This window comes from Athene cunicularia, assembly GCF_003259725.1.
Source record: "Athene cunicularia isolate RWA chromosome 12 unlocalized genomic scaffold, athCun1 chr12_part1, whole genome shotgun sequence".
Taxonomy (NCBI): domain Eukaryota; kingdom Metazoa; phylum Chordata; class Aves; order Strigiformes; family Strigidae; genus Athene; species Athene cunicularia.
Window position 1 is genome coordinate 4,194,136 of NW_020799116.1, and position 19,272 is coordinate 4,213,407.

The 19,272-nt window shown below is 38.4% G+C and overlaps 1 protein-coding gene across 6 annotated transcripts in view; it reads right to left on the minus strand.

The window, feature by feature from the left end:
* FHIT (fragile histidine triad) overlaps positions 1-19,272 on the minus strand; it is a 530,054-nt gene that overhangs the window by 137,161 nt on the left and 373,621 nt on the right. For 3 of the 6 annotated variants that reach the window (XM_026857746.1, XM_026857745.1, XM_026857747.1), the window contains 3 exons: positions 17,032-17,161; positions 14,223-14,368; positions 13,315-13,344 (listed from right to left, as the gene is read on the minus strand). In XM_026857746.1, coding sequence (XP_026713547.1) covers positions 13,315-13,344; positions 14,223-14,368; positions 17,032-17,104 — 249 coding nt within the window. In that variant the 5' untranslated portion in view covers positions 17,105-17,161. The remainder of the gene's footprint in view (positions 1-13,314; positions 13,345-14,222; positions 14,369-17,031; positions 17,162-19,272) is intronic. The other 3 variants (XM_026857742.1, XM_026857743.1, XM_026857744.1) reach the window with 1 other exon arrangement.

Sequence of the window (19,272 nt, forward strand, 5' to 3'; positions counted from 1 at the left end):
GGTCAGAGAGTTTTGAGTGAAGCCATGTATCTAAAGAGGCACTCTGCACTGCCAGGGCTATTACTGCCCATTCTGCACCCACTGGCAGGCAGTCACTGCACCAAGGCGAGGGAGCGCTGGCCTGGCTCTGCACCACAAAAGCAGCAGCTTGGCTTCAGGCAAGTGAAGGCCAGGATTTGTAACTGCAAGTGTTTTTCAAGCAATCGCCCAAAGATGCTCCATCAAATCAAGCCAACCTAGAAGAGTGCTCTACCCAAGGTACTGTGCTCTACTAAATCCTACCGCTAGCCTAGCTGCGGCCAGCTCTCTCAGCGACATGTTCCCCAGCACAACGGCAGCTAAACACATGCCCAGATCCATACAGATGTGCAGGCTCCTGCACAGAACAAGCAATCTGCCTCCCTGCTTCAATCTGCTGCCAGGCAAGACCAGCAAATGCAAGGAAAATACAGCCTAACCCTTAATGAACGAGACGCCATTGCTCATCCTGCAATCTGCCGTTAATTACAGAGCCACGCAGGTAGGCAACAACCTGACCCACAGATGCCGTCAGGGTGTTGTTGTGGCACGGTGCTGTGCTGAGGAATTACACCCAAGGAGTTTTCTCACCCGGGACAGCAGTGTTTTGGCATGCAGCATTTTTCATGCAGAAGGGAATTAGCTGACAGACTCATTTCCTGCTCCCACGATCCGCTCTTAAAACTCCCAATTAAGTGAAAGTATGTCAAACTGAAGAGCTTTATTTGCTTACTTCCCTTCTCCAACATGCCTTTTTCCCAGGACTTTCACATACTTAATGCTCTCTATGAAATATTGATGTCTACCTCAGAAAAGAGGAATGATGAAGCTGTTATTTATATGAAATTAATTAAGTTTGCCACAGAAATGAATGTTATATGCTCTGGATTTTGGATCTTCACAATCTACTATACCTGGATGGGTCCTGGAGGGTGACTGACTGCTCTGGAATACAGCTAAAAGCAAATGAAATGGGAAAAAAAGGCCCCTCCAGGCACAGAAATACCCATGAGTCACTTCTCTGAAAATGTTACAGATAGTGAATAAACTATCTTATATTTTGTATTTATTTTTGTCAACAAAATCTAATCAAAGTTCATTTTTTTTTAGAAACTCAATAGTTACACTAAATTAGATTACATAGAAAATTAAATCATAAATCCATGTAACTAGGCCCTGCCTCTGTCTCTGTTGCTCCAAAATACAACTTTGCCCTCTTGAGCACCTCATTTAATTCTGAGAGGCTGAGCTTCCAAACTAGTTATGGATTTGATCATTTAATAACATGAAACAAGTAATTGTGTGGGGGAAAATTTATTATTTAATTAGGCTTTACTGGTAATCAATAGCAATCTATTCATTAATTTGCATATCCCTTGTTTCTAATGTGTACCCACAAATTCTTTTTTTTTTTTAATTTATGAACCTTCTTTCTTCACTATGCAAAAGGAGGTGCTCAAACTGTAGATATTATGTAGAACAAATAATTGAGCAGCAGGAATGAATGTATGCCCTATAGAACTGACTGCAGGACAAGATTTAATACTGAAAACAAGGAAAAGAAATAAAACAACTAGTCTATTCTCCCCAGGATGCATGCATAATTCTCATTAATGTTAATGAAAGATACTAAACGTATATGCACTGAGGGGAGTTTATTAGAACTTAATAAATTCTGGTATTTTTCCTTACTTTTTTTTTTAACTTGATAGTTACTAAAAGAATTAACTTATTCAGGTGAAGTGGAAGATATTTAAAGATAAAAATAAAACCACTATCTCAAATTATACTTCATAGGTTATTTTCTCAAAAATCTGTTTTGCATTCAGAATTACTAGATTCACACGTATGAATAGTAATTGTAGCTTTAAATGATAAACTATAGGAAATCAAAGAGTTACTATAGAAATGGCAAAAGCTCCATCGATTTAGTCCACATATTTTCACAAGTGAACTGAACCCTTTATACCGGAGAATAATCTAGCCCCAGACACCAAGGTTGGTCTACTTACATGGGACTCGGAATCAAAGACAGATTACAGATTCATATTCTGCTAGATCATAATTCTAAATTAGGGTGGCCTCACTAAAAGGCCACAATTGAAAGTATGGCTTTTGTTGAGTTCAGAGATGATTTATTTGCAGAAAAAAGCATCCACTAAATACAGTGAGAACTGATCCACTCTTCAATCTGGGCAGACCAACTACCCGCTCATGGTAATTTCTCACTAGCTGAGGTGTGCTGGAAGGCCAGGTGAGAAAACATCACAGTATTATTGTCTTTTCTATGCCTTCTCAATGGAGAACTAATAACGCTTATTCACAGATCCATCAAAAAACAAAGAAAGAAAAAAAAAAAAAGCAGAAAAATAAAGTGCTACCTCTGGGCATTGTCTTTACTTCAAATACTAAAATCTAGAGTTGAAATCAGACAGAGAAATTCAGCATTCAGGAAATCAGATAGAGGAATTCAGCATTTCAGACTTCAACATCTTTACAAGTAAGATCAAGACAATCATTCACATGAGCACTTTCCATCTGGTCTGGTTTATTTTCTTCCAGCTTCTCCCAGGGAGAATTTGGATCAGTGATGCCAGGCAGACAGCATGAAATGAAGATTTTCATGGTAGCAATGAAGGAGGTAAATCACAAAAATATAAATGGAAGAGAAAAGAAAATGGTTTGATTTTTCAGAGATAATGATTTAGGAGATTACCAAAGGAGGAACCATTTTCCTCCTTCCAAAGACCTGAGCAATCTAGCAAACAAATATGCCTTTCCAATCTTCTGCCTTAACCACAGCCTATAGCTTTCCCCTGCTCCTGGCTGCAGAGCTTTGCTCTGAAGTGTTACAGGGTGGAATATATTTGGAGGAGATGTGTGCATGGACACGCCACACTTAGCATGGGTCCTCGCATGTGGGCACGGGCAGAAACAAATTTGTAGTGACTGTATATGTCATTCTAAGCCCAGAAGCAGAGGCAGCCCCTTAGCCCAGACTGAAGCCCATACTAACAAATCCAGTCTGATTGACCTGTTCATGTAGACAACTTCAGTGGGTTTCATCCACGATAAAAAGCTAACTAGTTTTTCAGGGTTCTCTACTTGGACATGCTGTCCCTCTCCCTGGGACTGCCACAGCGAAGCATCCCTTCCGCACCCTGCACAAAGCCAAGTCCCAGGTCATCGGATAAGGGATGGGAGACAGAAAAGCTCAGGATAGAAGCAGGACATGGTGTAACAGGGGGAACAACAAAATGTCATGGACACAGGTGAGCTCTCCTGGCAGTCAGAGCAGGGCAGTGCCCTGTGACTTTGCCCTGCATCTGAAGGACAGAGCTATTATCAATGCAGCCTTTTCATCTGCTCAACAAAACAGGAATAATGACTTGGCCCTTCTTTAAATCACTTTTGCCGCAACAATTTCATTGGTAAAATTGTATTACCAGTCTGCTGCACCTAGCAAGAGACTGAGAGCTCCTGAGAAGGACCGAGGCATCTCAGAATCCTGGAAAAGGCAACCTGTGATGCACAAGAAAAAGATGTGTGGAGACCAAATGGTGAAAAAGTAAGCTTCAGGATGAATTTTAGTCAACTGGCTAATTATTACAGGCGAATTTAGCCCTCTGAAAGTGAACGGTTTATCTCCAAAGTAGGCAACTGTGTTAAAGCAGGGAATCTAAACTTCTCTGCTCAAATCTTCCATCTGTAATCTCAGTTAAGGGGACAGTGTAATTGCTAAAAATAATTTGGTTTATGTTTTCCCCAACTTATGTCAATTGTGGCATCATTCCTAGAAATTTAGAATATTAATATACAAAAAGAAATTTAAAAATACACAGAAATGCTTTTATTTACAGAATTCACTGTTTGGAAGTTGCAATTCTAAGTTTTTTTCCTTCAAAATCAGGGGGCTGCAGAGTGTTTATGCATTGAAAGAAAATCATGAGCAGCAGCAGTTAATTCAGACACCGAATAATTTATTTTTAAAATCTTAATCGTGACCGGCAAATTTATCTATTAGTCAAACAGGGAATTTCTCCCCAGAAAAGGCCTGTAAATGTGCTGAACTGCATGCACAGATGCCGATTTCTTTTATGTGATTCAAAACTGAGGACAAACCTACCAACCTGATTTTACCAGGTAACTGCAGACATTTAAGTAAGAATCAGGCTTTGTTTCATGATTAATCCTTTCCCTTTTTTAAAAATATGTACCTCAGCATTTGGTACATGTATGTGTGTACAATCTATCTAGAGGTACCAGCATCATTCAGATTTCTGCAAAAGGGAAGGTTTAGAGTGTTTCTCTAGCTCTTCAGGGAGCGCAACACCTCACTTGCCTAAAAAAGAACCACAGTGCAAACAGCAGAGCATTGCTCAATAACTGTCACTGAAACAATAAAACAGAAAACAGCACAGCAGTGTGGAGTCATAGACCTCTGAAACACATAACTAGCCAAGATACTGCCTTGTGGAGTCACCGCGTGAGCCGCACTGCATAAGCTGCAGGTTTTTACTCCCATCACTACAAGCAAGTGTAAGGAAAATGTAAAATGGTGAGCACCACACAAGAGGTGCGCCGGCATCCATTCTCGTTCAACCTCAGAAACTGCTATTCCAGCAATATTTCCATCAGCATGGGCTTTTCCTACTGCTAACCAAATGAGGAGGGGCCATGCGATAAAGCTCCCAGAGATTGGATTTTAAAGGCATATTTCAAATTCTTTTAAACTACACCTTAGCTTTACAGAATGAGCAGTAACCCCTATGTGTTAGTGGTCTTGCCAGAGGGCACCCAAGCAGCTTTCAGGAGGGATGGGGCAAATGAGGTTTGCGAGAGGGGTTTTGCTTTGTATTGCGGGAAGCTTTTGTCTTTTCCAGCCTGGTTTTCAATGAGCATGATATAAAAAATTGGCAGTATCCAGAACGATTGACTTTTTTTTAAAAAAAAACACACAAAACCCCCCCACTAAAAATATTACATACTCTTCACCCTGTCATCCTGTCTGGAGCTTGCTGAGCAAGTTTTATTCTATTATTTTAACCTTAGTTTTCCACTTCTAAATCATTTCAAGCAGAGGCTTTTTTTTTTTTTCTCTGAAAGAAAGTCCTACATGGGCTAACATGGTGCTGCCAGAACAGACTAAAATGCATGGACTAGATCAGATATACTTGTATTTCAGATGTGCTTGGAATTTCAATAGGTTACAGGACAGTGTAACCGCCTACTCCTTCATGTAATAAAGGAACATAGGGCTAGGAAAAGCCTCCATTCCCTTGTTATCACATGTGAAAACATTACACGCACTCTTTCCCTATTGACATTTTTAAGCAACAAACTCATTCCAGCTGTGCAGGCTCTCTGGAGAGCTGCGGGGACAGCTTTAAGTAGATAGCTCTTTCATTTTCTGAAGGGGAGGTGACTTTTAGGGAGGAAAAAAAAAAAAAAGAAAAAAGGATGTGACTTTAAGGGAAAACAGTATGGAGCCAATTGAACATTTTCTTTATTATTGCATTGATAAGGCAGTCAGGACTTTAATAAATGGGTTCCCTTTGTCTGGCTGAAATTGGGTCATTAACACGAGCAAAGCAGAACTGTGATTCTGCCCTTCTTTAGGAGACTCTGGATGGATGTCACAGCATTCAGCCAGACAGCTGAGGCACCAAAGTTTAACACAGATCAGTCAACTGAAAATGCCTTGGGGCAAGAACACCCAATAAAACTCAACCACAAAACAGTTTAAGTGTGGGTAAATGCCTGCTTACAGAAGGCATATGTTAGCATGAAGATGTCTGTTTTGCACATGACCCTTTGACATCCCTTCTAATCTGTGGTCAGCATAGGATATAATTTCATGGTGGATCTTTGGAGGAAGCAAAAGCATTACCTGGTAGGCAAGAACACAAAGATAAACGTGCAAAATGAGCAGAGGTCAGAGCACTGGCACACAGTATTCTGTTACAAAGCATTATATTAATTTTTAGAAAGAGTCAGAAACCTATTAAACTGAAATCTAGCTTTGCGACACTTGCTTAATAAACAATTTTCACCTACTACAAAACACAGCATCAAGTTGCATATCTGAATTAAACAGGAATACTTCTGCACATTTCTTGGTGAGTTACATTCTAGTTGAAAGTAAGGTTTTGTAACAAAAAAAAAAAAAAAAAAAAAAAAAAAAAAAAAAAAAAAAAAAGAAAAAAAAAAGCAAGCATTCCCTGTTAAACGAAGAGGTTTATAAGATACAAGCTCTACAAAGAGAAAAAGTATCATGGATGAGATGGAGCTTGAAAAGAAATTCATACACTAACCACACAAAAATTAATCAGACAGCCTTGACTGTGCTATTAATGATTTTAGAACTCATGCATTGTCTGGGATTGCTAGAGGGTTTGCATTTACAGTACAATAGGGTAGTTGTAGGACCTGTACTCAAGAGTGGCATTTGATGGATTGTACGAACTCTGAGACAGAGAATGATTTAAATGCAAAACATATTGCTGTAACATGGGAACAAAGAAGCGAAAGATACTTTCTAATTAAAACAGAATTTTTGATCCTAATCTCAGTTGTTGTGGGACAAATGAAGAGTAGCATGTAGAGCAATTAATGGATTTCTCAACACCCCTCCCCATATAGTGTTTTTTTGTCACAAAATGCCAATTCAGTAAAACGGAAATAATTTTCAAAAGAGGTTTTGTTTTCATAAAGAAAAAGTTTTTGTTGTCAAAATACCCCGTTATAACATTTTCAAAGGAAAACTTTTCTACCTTTCTGATAGAAATACTTTCTCATCTTGAAATGTTACTCTGTTTATAGAAAAAAAAATAAATTGAAGAGCTTTCAAGCTTTCAAATAAACCCTTCTGAATGATTTGTTCAAGATCCTTCTGTCATGAAAATTGTAAATATCTGAATGCATACCAGGAAACAAACAAAACAAAAGTATATTTAAAGTGTTTTTGTCAAAGTAGAGCAGGCTCTCCTGGAGCTGCACGGAAGGGCAGAATGTGGGGAGCCCTGGCAGAGTTTAACCCTTCCCTGCAGTAATCAGACAGGTCACTGTGGGCACCATGAGGGGTCCCAGCAGGAGCAGGGCTCCGTGGGGTGACGGCTCGCTTTCCACCTGGACTGGCTGCTGGCACAGCCACCCACAGCCCCGGCCTCTCGCCGGCCTTGCAGGGCTCTGCTGACACATGACGCAGCTGCTGGGCACTGGGACAGGCACATCCATGCTCCAGTGGACATTCCCGAACGTCCACACACCCTTCATGTTATGCACAGGTAAGGACCTTTCCAGGTATTACCTGCGGTTTAGGTCTGACCCATTGACCTTTGGAAGAAGAAAAACAGGCAGCGGCCAGCGCTCTGCGGGTCTGCTGCTGAAGGGGATCATGCCCAGCAAGGGAAGAGCAAGATGCTGGATGTGGCCAACAGAGCTGCATGACTTCTAATCTCAGTACACTAAGGCAATTTAAACAAGCATTTGAGCCCACTTACTTGCTTATTATAGTTTAATTTAGACAGTGTCAATAACTCTGACTAGCTCTGGGGGTATTTTTGGAATTAAACTACCTAAAGAGAATATTCATCTAAGAAATCCATATGGCAGGAAAGAAGGGCAGAATTGCTAGCATGGAATAATAAAATCTTCCTTCTCATTACCATTCTTCAACTTATATATTTTGAAATTTCTTTTACTTTCTTCATTGATAGTGGCAGATTTTTAACCCTGTTGTGCTTTGTTTTTATTTCTCTACATTGTAGTCCATACAGATATTCTGTGTTGGTCCAGGGACAGAGAATGATGTTACAAGTCAGGGGTACAGCATGTCATGACATTCACTGCTGGAAATTCAAAATCATCCAGATTCAGAACCATCATAATTCACTGCTAAAGAGAATCTTTCAAAAATTTCTGTCCCCATCGCTTCAGGGTACTTCACAACCTGATATTTCTGGATCAGACTTCATTATCCAGGTCATCATTTCAATTTATCAGTGCCTTGGAGCCTTTGGTATTCTCAGCTAGGATGGTGTCGTGTCCATCAATCTCTAAGCTGTTTCCCCATTCCCAATTTTCTTTCATCTCCTTCAGTCTTCAAAAAAACCTCTAGAACTTTACATGGGTGTATACTGGACAGATACACCTCTTACTTTTGTCAACTGTTACCATGTTTTAAGTACAGGAACTGATCTGTACAAATTACAGGGGCCTTAAGAACTGTTTTCATTCTAGGTTATGCTTATTAGTGTTTGTATTAAGGGAGGGTTTACAGATCCACCAGTGCCTCTTTAGACTATAAGCATCACAAACAAAAAAAAAAGGATGATGCTTTTCCTGGAAAACTTATAGCTCAGTCAAAACCTAAATGTTACATGTAATGAACAGGAGTAAGGACATGACAAAGCAGAGGAAACTGGGATTCTAGGGCTACACTCATTGACTACATCATAAAAAACATAGGTCTGGCCAAGGGACTGAAAGGAGAATTAGACCAGCACAAGGCATATTTTTGAAAAGGGCCTTGAAGAAAAGGGCAAAAATCATTATTTAGAGTGAGTAGAAAACTTTAAGGGCAGGAGGGCAAACTATCTGGATGCCCCAGCTGCTTCCCCATCTCTGTAAGGGGCAGTATAGTCCTAGCTTTGAAAATACACACTACTAACAACCCACCAAAATCCACCCCAGTCTAAGTATAGTACCAAAATAGAATGAAAATTATGAGCCCAAACCAGACATAGCAGCCCTGAGACTACTGAATTTTCTGTACCAATTACCTACCTGCAACATTACATATTCTCCAACCAAATACTATTAGTGTGGTTCTCAAAGCAATTCAAAGAGACTGCTGTATTTCATCAAATCATTTTTGGACATCTCACAAACTTTCAAGAGAATCACTGTTACTAAGAGTAAAGCAAATAAGACCATTTGCTCACATGTTCAGTACAATCTGTTTTTTTAAAAAACTTGTTTCTTTCTTCCCTGTTTTTTCTACTTGAATTTTTATATTTGTTTAGAGGTAAAAAAAATATTTGCATTTCTCAAACGCCAGCTTTTTTTGTTCTTTTAAGAGAGCAAAAGGTGGTTTCCAATACTCCATTAAACAAGGACTCGCATCTGCCAAGTCTGCAGGGAAAGCAGGCTGAGGCATCAAAAGTACTGCAGTTAGTGAATTTAATCCTTCTGATGCAATCAGTCTGCAATGTGATCTGATTAAACTTAAAGACTCAAACCTGAAGTCCACTACTTCAGGTCCAGAGATAAGTAGACAAATAGTACGAAAGAGCAATCTGCTGTGGGCTTAAATAAAACCTAGACTCGACAGTTCAGGTTAAGATTTCTAAAGAACGCAAGCCAGGTGAATTGATTTAACACAGCATTAAAAAAACATCAGGGAAAGAAAAACATGTACATCAAAAAATAATCGTGAGACAATCTTCTCAGTGTAAAATAATTAGTGGAATGTGTGACATATAAAATAAATTTCTGCACATATACCCACACTGCCACCATCAGCCTCGCCTTCTCATTTATTTAGGTGAACCTGTAATTGGCAACCAGGCACTTACTCATGGGTAACAGCGGAGGTGCTGAGCTGCTGGAGACTTTGACACTGCTGCAAAATAGAGTATGTGTTCATATGTGTTTGTGCAATGGACACTTACTGTGCAATATTATCTTGTCTCTACAGATAAATTAGTTGCATCATGCTCCTGCCAGCTTGATTTGTTTAGCCTTTACAGAGAACCGAGTACATGGGGTTTCTTGTGATTGAATCTCACGTAAAAGGTAAACCTGAGAGTTTATTCTACACAATGCTATACATCCACCAAGGCAGCTAGAGCATTTGCTGACTTGATGTTGAAAAGAAGGCTATAAAATATACTGGGGAAATCTTGAAACGTCACTCACTTGACATAGCAATAAGAGCCCTGCATTAAGATGCAGAGCTGATTTCCCTGATCCATGAAATTGCCTGGATATTTAAAGCATTCTCAAACAGAACCAGCACAAAACTCACCCTCCATTCCTGGCACAAGGACACCGTGGGTTTTGTATTCTCCAAGAAAAACAGAGCTTAAAATTGCAGAGATAAATATTCTTTACAAGAGGACCTAAACCCGATTTCCTTCCTTTCTCAAGAAGAAATAAGTATTCAAAATGTCTTTAATGCTGGAAGATGGTTATACTTGCTGACACACTGAGCAGATGCAAGGTTCTCTGTTGTGAGTTGATGCAAGAACATCTTACAATAAAACACAAAGCGTGCAAGTCTGTGACCACCTCTGGAGAGGGACATTTGTCCCTCTCATAAACAGGTGACAGGACTGGAATAGGCACAATCTGTGGACAGCTATGAAAAATATTACAAAGCAATCTATTGTATTATTTTATGGTCTGAGAGCTAGGACATGGCTCAGAATTCCTTAGCAAATGGTATCTTTCCGGCTGCTAAAGGGAAAGTAAAGACTGATCTACACTTCCAAAGTATTGGTGAGCTGAGGGTCAGGTATAAGTTGAATTCCTTCCAAAGACCCACACAATGCAAACAGACTGCAATAATGGGGGAATTTGAAAGAACCATAAACTTCCCTAGAATGCTGTAATGTAGGCTCTGGTAGCTTAGATTCAAAGGAGGACAGTACCCAGAAGAAGAAGTACAAAAGTTACAGAGCTACATGTTAGATTGTAAACGGCTTCCCATCAGGTAACTAGGAAGGTTTTAGCCCAAGAGGCACCAGTGAAGTATCCTGACATTGCAGTACATGGCACATCTGACTGAAACCTGCACACACCAGCAGAACGAACACGTAACATTGGCGGAAGATCTTAGAACTGATTTCTACCCAAAATCACTCCAAAAGGGTAATCTCCTTTAAACCTGGTGCATGCACTGCACGTATCATTTTTAGCACCTCCATAACAAAGAAAGACCTGAGACTCAAACTGAGGTTCAAGATTTTTTTCTTGAGCATGGATTATCATTCCTTCTTGTTGACAAAGAAGAGAATTTCCTAATATTTTTCAGATAAATTTCTCAGTTTTTGTCTTCACCTAGGCTGATAGCTCTTCCTATTTTGTAGTAAAGATTTGCACTGACCAATTTAACAGCCAGTACTCGTCCCCTGCTTCCTGTAATTCTTTTCCTACATAGCACATACAGTAGTCTCTATTCATACAACCGTACAGAATTATACAAAATACAAATGGGAAGGAGTCTTGAAGCCATCTGCTATGTGACCCATTCAAACCAAGATCAGCCACACCTAATTAGCTCCTGACATATGCTTGCCTACCCTATTGAAACAGTCTGCACAAACTCCCTTGGATATTTATATTGTGATGCTTTGCTATTCTTACTATTAGAATGTTTTTCTACTGTTTTGTCTGTTCCAGAAATTTTAATTAAAAGTTTCCTTAGAAGAAGACTGGATTACTGTGCATTCTGATACATGAAGAAAAACACATACAGAAACATACGACACATTGAAATCAAGGTTCATAAATTACTTGTAGATCTCATAGGTGGTTTTGCAAACTTTCCAATTCAAAACAGTTTAAATGGAACCAGCTATTTATATATCCACCCTATTGCTCACTTTAAAGAAGATCTTGATCATAGTAATTTCCTCCCCAATTCAAGTTCTGAAAGCTCTGAGTTCTCTGAAGAAAATAGTTGCTGGCATTTTTGGATGATAAACATCCCAAAGTGATGATGATAAATTACAGCGTTGCCCAATGATGCAGAAAAGTAGAGAAACGCAAACTGCTAACCTCTGATTTATGAATACACACTCTTTATTACAGAGTCTAGGGGTTCACAGCTGTAAGAGCAGGTCATTTTCATCTCATTTCTTATTAAAACTGCAAGAAGGAAGCATGAAGGGTGGCTACCATATTGCAACGTATTGGCTAGATTAACACTTAATGCTCTTTGTCTCCAGTACCAATCCAAAATAATACAGAATTTCCTGCCTTTTTAAGGTCTACATAAGCATTTGTTACCCTTCACGATCACAGATAGGAATTTTTACATAATTTATATTAGCAAATTTTCTTGCATTTTAATATAATCATTCCTAGAAAGTTTTTCTTTACACAGAAAAAAAAAAAAAAGTCTAAGATATTAAAAGAAATAATGTGATCTGCCTGTTAAAACATATTGGTGTTAATGAAAAAAAACTACTTTGGAAAGTATTCAAACTGACCCTTTCACCTATCAACAGGCATTCCCAGTGAAACCCACCCAATGCACTCTAAATCACAAGCCGAGGAATCCGTTTTGTCGCAGTACTGAAGTAAATTGTATTACATTCCTTCATCACTCCTCAGCTTCCCAAAGCTTGGGGATTTTCTGTTTTATTCTCCTCTCCCTATTACCTCTCTGTTAAATATTCAAAGCAGGCAACAAAAAGGACTAGGAAAAATAAGGTCAATACAGCAAATTGGAAAGAAGTAAAGTGTTTCTATACACCATCATTTGGTTGTTACAGTTATCTTAATCAACCCAAACAGCTTCTTTGAGACATCTAATTTGATTTTACAAAGTGCTAACCCATAGCCATATTTGACTTTCCTTTGATTCCAAATGTAAAAAATAGCCTTTATCTAATGTTCAGGCATATAATCTAACTACACATGCATTTGCATTTGCATTACGAGGCAGTGAAACATGGCTGGAGAGCCATCTTGGATGTTATCTATGTTATTACTGAAGTGGAGAGTATAATCATAAATCCTTCTCTTCCCCTCCACCCCCCACCTTTTTTTCAGAAGTACACTTAAAAACTGTTTTTAAGCTTCACTGGCTCCATTACATTTGAACTTCAGTAACAAGAATGTGATATGAATATGTAGAGGGAAAGCATAGACAAAAGGTATATTTTCATAATGTGGTTCAGTTTAACTGTTCCTATAATTAGCTACAACTCATTAGGCAATAAAAAGACAAACAAAGAGATTATGAATGGAAGGGCAATATTTTCTCCATAAAACAAACAAAAAACTTAAACAGATGCCTCTTTTCTAAAGCTTTCCTTGCATAAATACACCCAGCAGCTTAGAAAAGATATTTTCATGATTGAAAATTTTTGTCTAGAAAGAAAACCTGTAAACATTATGCTGTGCAATTTCAATAAAAAGTATTTACAGCTATTGTGCACTTGGGATTTTTTGATCTCAAGGATAAAATAACGATACAGCAATGGTCTGCAGATGACTAGCTTTGATCTTTTATTAGTTCTTATAATTGTCTCTTAATTTGTATTCTGCATAATAAGCACTCACCTTCACCGTTTGTCCAGCTTCGGGGCCATCCTGTAAGCAAAGGGAGAAGTCTCAGGTTAGAGGAACTAACAAGGATCACACAGGAATTCAGAGATCTTAATCAGTCATCATTTATATCCAATTTTGGTGTATATTCATTTAGCATATTTTCCTGGGGACTATTCAAACAAAGTTTTTGGACAAGGTGCCTTTCCGTATCAGGCCATGGCAAAGTGAGAATCTTAGACCACAAAAACGACAGTTATTTTTCATTCTTTCAGATCATATTTTTGAGTAGCTAGCAATAGATTTCTGATCCGTGTGAATATAAAATCAGACATGTAAGTGAGAATTTAATCAAAGCATGCTTGTTTAAATTCTTATTCCAGTGAAATGGGCTTAGTCTCCTGATTTGCTTTAAACAGAGCTCTTCTTTAGTACAAAAACACCCAGCACAAATAACTGAAAGGTCAGAATTGATAACATATTTACATGGCTACATGTCTCTGCCTGCATATAAATAGCTGTGAGCAGGAATTACTTGTTTCCACCACAAGCAGTGGGTTAACTGCTGAATGGAGAGATGTGGCTGCCTTCTCTAGGTCAATCCTGCAAACACTTCTTTGAAGAAAGAGTATTTGCTGAAATACTCACTAACGAGCGCTGCATTTGGGAGTGTTTGCAGGCTTATTCCAAAGTTTTGCAGTTATTAATTATCCACATTTTTATGCTGGTTTGCCTTTTAGTTCTTTTCAGTGGCAAATCTGGCAGACTGCAATGCAGTTATTGCATTTCTTTTTTTTTTTTTAATTATTATTTTGTGTTTATTGCCCTTTGAAGTTTGAATGTCCTTTTCTCATTGGACTAGGGAAGAAGGTTGATAAAACAAACCATTATTATTTTTTTTTTTAATTGACTGGTTTACAAACCTGAATTGAAATGGTGAGAGAGGCGCTGCAGAAATGTTTCTCCACCACGTTGCCAACTCTTTGCACTGTACAAAATAAATCGGCCACTTCCTCAGGACACAAGTCACGGAAACGTTCCACCATCCGCAGAGGACAAACAAGAACATCTGAAGTTGGTATTGTCAAGGCACAAACGCAAGTCTGAGTGGTCCAGAAGGACAAGTGTCAATCCCTAGCCTGTGAATTGCTTCTGATCACCTTTGAATTGTCTAAACTCTTCCTCTCCAAGGATTACAGCAAGAGCAACTAAATCATAAGGCTAAAACCAGAGAATCATATGATGCTTTGTTGAGAAGTTTCCTCAAATCCCTCAGTTATGGGCAAAATCACCAAACTAAGGTCCATATGTTACTACTGAGACATCTAAAGGAAAGCAAAGTTTTCAGAGATTCAAAGTTACATTCTGATAGAGAGATGCTAGTATTTACCACCTCTGGAAGTCAAAGACATTTCCTTTCGTAATTAAAAATGGAGAAAAGCCAAAGGAATTTAAGATGGGTTTGGGTATGTGATCTGAGAGCAATTTTACAATGCTTTCCCACATATGCGGTGCGTATTTTTGAAAATCTTGGTCTTACACCTCTAATTTCAGGTACCTAAATGTGAAAAGTTGACACTATGCTGGTAATAGCAGGTCACTTATTTCTACATCCCAATAATTACCATTCACAAGGAATGCTCACCTGTTGTAAATTTTATATTATATGTTATTAGAAATACATTAAATAATTAAGACTATTCCCTTTAAAGCATGGAGTTCACAACACTTAAATACACTTTGATTTTATTCTACCTTGTTGAATGTGCTTCACAAGTCAGTGAAATAAAGCTATAAAGTAAACAACTGAAGTACACAGACACTATTCACAGTCATCTGATCTGCTGTGTTCACAGAAATTAATAAATGCCATGATTCCTCACTTGAAAGTCAATTTTGTAACATTATTAAGAAGGTCCAGAATTCTTTGCAGAGCCTCAGTTGTATAAATCCAACAAACAAATACTTAGGACTTTTTTTCTCATTTCAATTCCCTGCAGACAGGATGGGTTTTTTCTGACTATAGTCATAATACTGTAGTATTATGTTTGCAGAATAAAGACCTTAAAATCACCTTTAACACCACTTGAACTTTCATGACCAAAGGCTATGAAAATTAACAACTTATTTTTTCAATATTAAAAGAAGTCTTCAAAGGACTATGTGAAGAAAATTAATCTCCATGCTACTGTATTACAGTCATACATATTTTTACTGTCATATTTTTAAAGCCTGCAGGTATTCAGAATATTCTCTATACTCCAGGAAAGGTAACTAGGAGATGACCTATAGTTAACAGGTTCCCACAAAGGTTACATCAACCTTATATTCAATAATCACATGAGATATTGGAAATAAAGAAAGATTAATACATGCAAAAGATTTTTTATGTTCATAAACATGCAAAAATTATTTATTTTCATAAACATGCAAAAGATTATTTCCATAAACACAGAAACAACATTTACATTCATGAAGTTTATTGTAGGAATTGCATTTATAATTCTGATCAGAGAGAAAACCAGACATTTTCTGGAAATAAAGAAGTAGGAGCAGGTTTTGATCATTTTCCAGAGTCCAGATGAGGACAGACAAGATTGTAATGGATATTTGCTAAAGTGGGAGCAGATTTTCCGAGTGAGCTCCACAGCTAGCAGCTCCCAACAGAACAGAGAAGACTGGCCCCAGCTATGGGTGTTAATCTGCTTTGAAAATCTGGCCCTCATTTTTTTTAGTACAGCATCAGCTATGCCACCACTATTCTCTTTCTCTCTTGTTACAATTTATGGCATTAAAATTTAAGAAAGGAGAATTATTTATTTAGAAAGCGAGTACTTGGAAAGAAACCAATCCTGGACAGGGACAAAAAGCCTAGTTTGGTGAGGTTTTAGTTCTAAAATGCTGTGCCTCTTGGCAAGCTACTGGGCATAATAAAACTCCTGTAATTTATTTGTGCCTTCCCAGCACACTGTACAAAGTACCTCCATAAAGGATGCTATTGGCTGAATTTAGGGCCCAAGGGAAGATCTGGAAACTTGGTTGGCAGACCTGATTTCCATACCAGGAATAAAGAATAGAAAAACTAATTAATTTTACTCATAAAAAGGAAATCCATGTCAACACTAAAACAGGAAAAAGGACATTCGTTTAATCTGAGTTCATTTTTCAAAAGGAGAGAAGGGAAGCTTTTACCCTTAGGGCATCTGATACTTAAGTAGATAATTATCCTTCTTCTGCAGCACTGCTTTATTATCATGGGTCAACGAACCATTTGTAAGTGAAGAATTTCCCCTCACTTACCTCTAGCAAAACTGCTGCTTACATTAAGACAAGTTTCCTTTTCTCTTTTAGAATTTTTTCCCAGTTTCTCACCCTCTCAGACTCCTACATGCCTCACCAGTAATTGTTTGTTCTCTACCTAGCTCAGGGCCACAGTCACAAGTATGAATTCTTGCATAAATCATGGTTTCTACAACCTTATATTAACACTGTACTACTTGCCACTGTGATGCATTGTGAAAAACACGGGCTAAACGCTGCTTGCAAGAGCTTTTGTTTCCATAGCAGAGGGAGGGAGTGCAGTGTAAGTACTGGTTGTGACCAAGCCAGGACATCTGTTTTCTCTTCTTAATTCTGTCACTAATCTGCTCTGTCATTTGGGCAAGTTGTCCCTGTACCTCTCTCTCTCCTCTTCTATACTTTATCTGTCTTATCTGCTTAGATAGCATTTACCAGTTGGTGCAATGGATGTTTTCTTATTAAGCCGTGAGGTTCTCCGCTCATGGCCGTGAGGTTCTCCGCTCATGTGGGGCTGTGAAGCACTCCCGCAACATCAAACAATGTGCCCATAAACCATGTCGTTCTGCAAAAAGGATTTTCACTTCCTCCTTACGTTACCGAGACTCATTTACAACTCAAACTAGATTTTAACCATATTTCTGTCTTTGAATGTGATAAATAATTCAAAGGCACAATCACACACTGGAGCATCTTTGCTGAACTTTCCATCATTTCAAAATAATTCTACAAAGAATAATGATAGAAATTCTGAATCAGAGCTAAATTAACATGAGAATGTAATTAGGACAACATTCAAGTTATATTTAACTATGAATATATAAAAAGGCAAATGTTAGAATGAATTCATGGATTTGAAGTCATTAAGAAAACAACCATCCACTGCAACTTTAAATCATAGTTTTTAACTACAGTTTTTAACACTGGGATAGTTTTTAACCTTATATTCTGGTCAGATTTTAATCTGGATAAATGCTCTTTTCACCTCAAAGTTCCTCCTAACTTTAAAATTAGATAAACTGTTCATTGCTTTCTGCAATTACCCACTGCAAACACCGCTATGAACTACTGATGTGCTTCAGGTGACTGGGTATTAAAGATGCGAGTGAAAGTGAGTCTCTACTTATGCCTACATGCAATTACTCCTTAGACAGAAGCATCTACTGCCATCTGAGATGCCTCGGGGCATCCAGGTGCCACTACAGAAGGGCAGGAGTCTCCCATATGCCCTGTATCATATCTGTCAGCCAGGTGGGAAGCCTGAGCCATTTTAGGGTATCTGAAATGGCAGTAGGTGCCTGTGTTTGGGCAACAGGCCCCCACCTTCACAGAGTGGCTCAGTGGTAAAAGAGGCTGATACCCAGCAGACATGGTGCATGACTGAAGACAGCATTCTGCCTTCAAAAGGTTTGAACTTTATGTTTCCTTTCTCTAACCACCATAATTAATAATTTTGTGATTTCTTCATTCATTTAAAACTGCTACTGACTGATGAAGTTTCTAATTTTAAGCTTTGATGTGCACAGCTGTTATTTCCATCAAATTCTTCACCCCACATCATTAGAGTATGTGCGATTTAATATGTCAACTTCTCCATTTTAAGGAGTGGAAAACCCTTACGTCTTATTATAAGCTGTGATCATACATTTTTCTCTCTAGATCTTGCAGGAGTCTCTCAACAGCTTTACTTTTTTCCTAATAGCTAAATATGCATACAGAAGTCAATACTGTCACACACACTAAAAGCTCCATTAAAGATTTATTAAACAATTAGGAATGTCAGTATTTTCCATAGAGTACCAGTAGATAGTAGACTAAAACTCCAGGTATATTAGTGGAAGTGCATAACTATAAAGTAGCAGTAAAGCAACAGTGGATCAGAGCCATTACCCTCAAACCGAGCTAAAACCTAAGGATGACCTATGATTTCCACAAAATCACTTGTCCTTATATATTAGGCACAGCAGAGCACTCTCAGCAAAACCTTGGGCAGGTTGTTTAATACACCAAAGTCTGTGAGTCTCCTCCACGATTCAAATTAACAGCCTCTGCCTGTTGTCTATTGAGATTGTAACCTGCTTGGAAAAGCTCAGACTCATGGCCAAGCAAACATGGTTCAACAAGTATCTACACACCAGCAGAGCAAGGATGCCAAAACACATGTGCCAGCTCTCAGCCCTCAACAGCCAAAGTTGCATATATTTCTGTAAATCTCTTCCTCTCTTTCATTGACTTTTTATACCCTAATAACTGGAGTCCTTGGAGAGCGGCATTCAGAGACATTTACTGCAATGAGGTTCTGCAGTGGGCACCTGGACACCGCCAAGCACAAGTACAAATTCCTCATGTGCATCTAAGTATTTAAGGATATGCTCACATCAGAGATTATGGGTCACTACTGAAAAGTGAGCATTTGTTAACCGCATAACGACTTTCAGTTGATCAGAGAGGGCTCAAATTCTACAAGGAAAGCAAAACACATGGCCAACATGTGCACGCTGACCACTTCAAATGCAATTTTCCTTCCACTAATACACATAGAGTGGAGGCTGAAATTCAAAGGCACAGTAGCATTTTTTTATTTGCTTTATCTGAATTTTGACTTTGAAGCCTAAATTATTGTAATTCTGTATTTAAGGTTGAAGCCAGGCTCTGTGTTCCCTTCAATGGAATTTT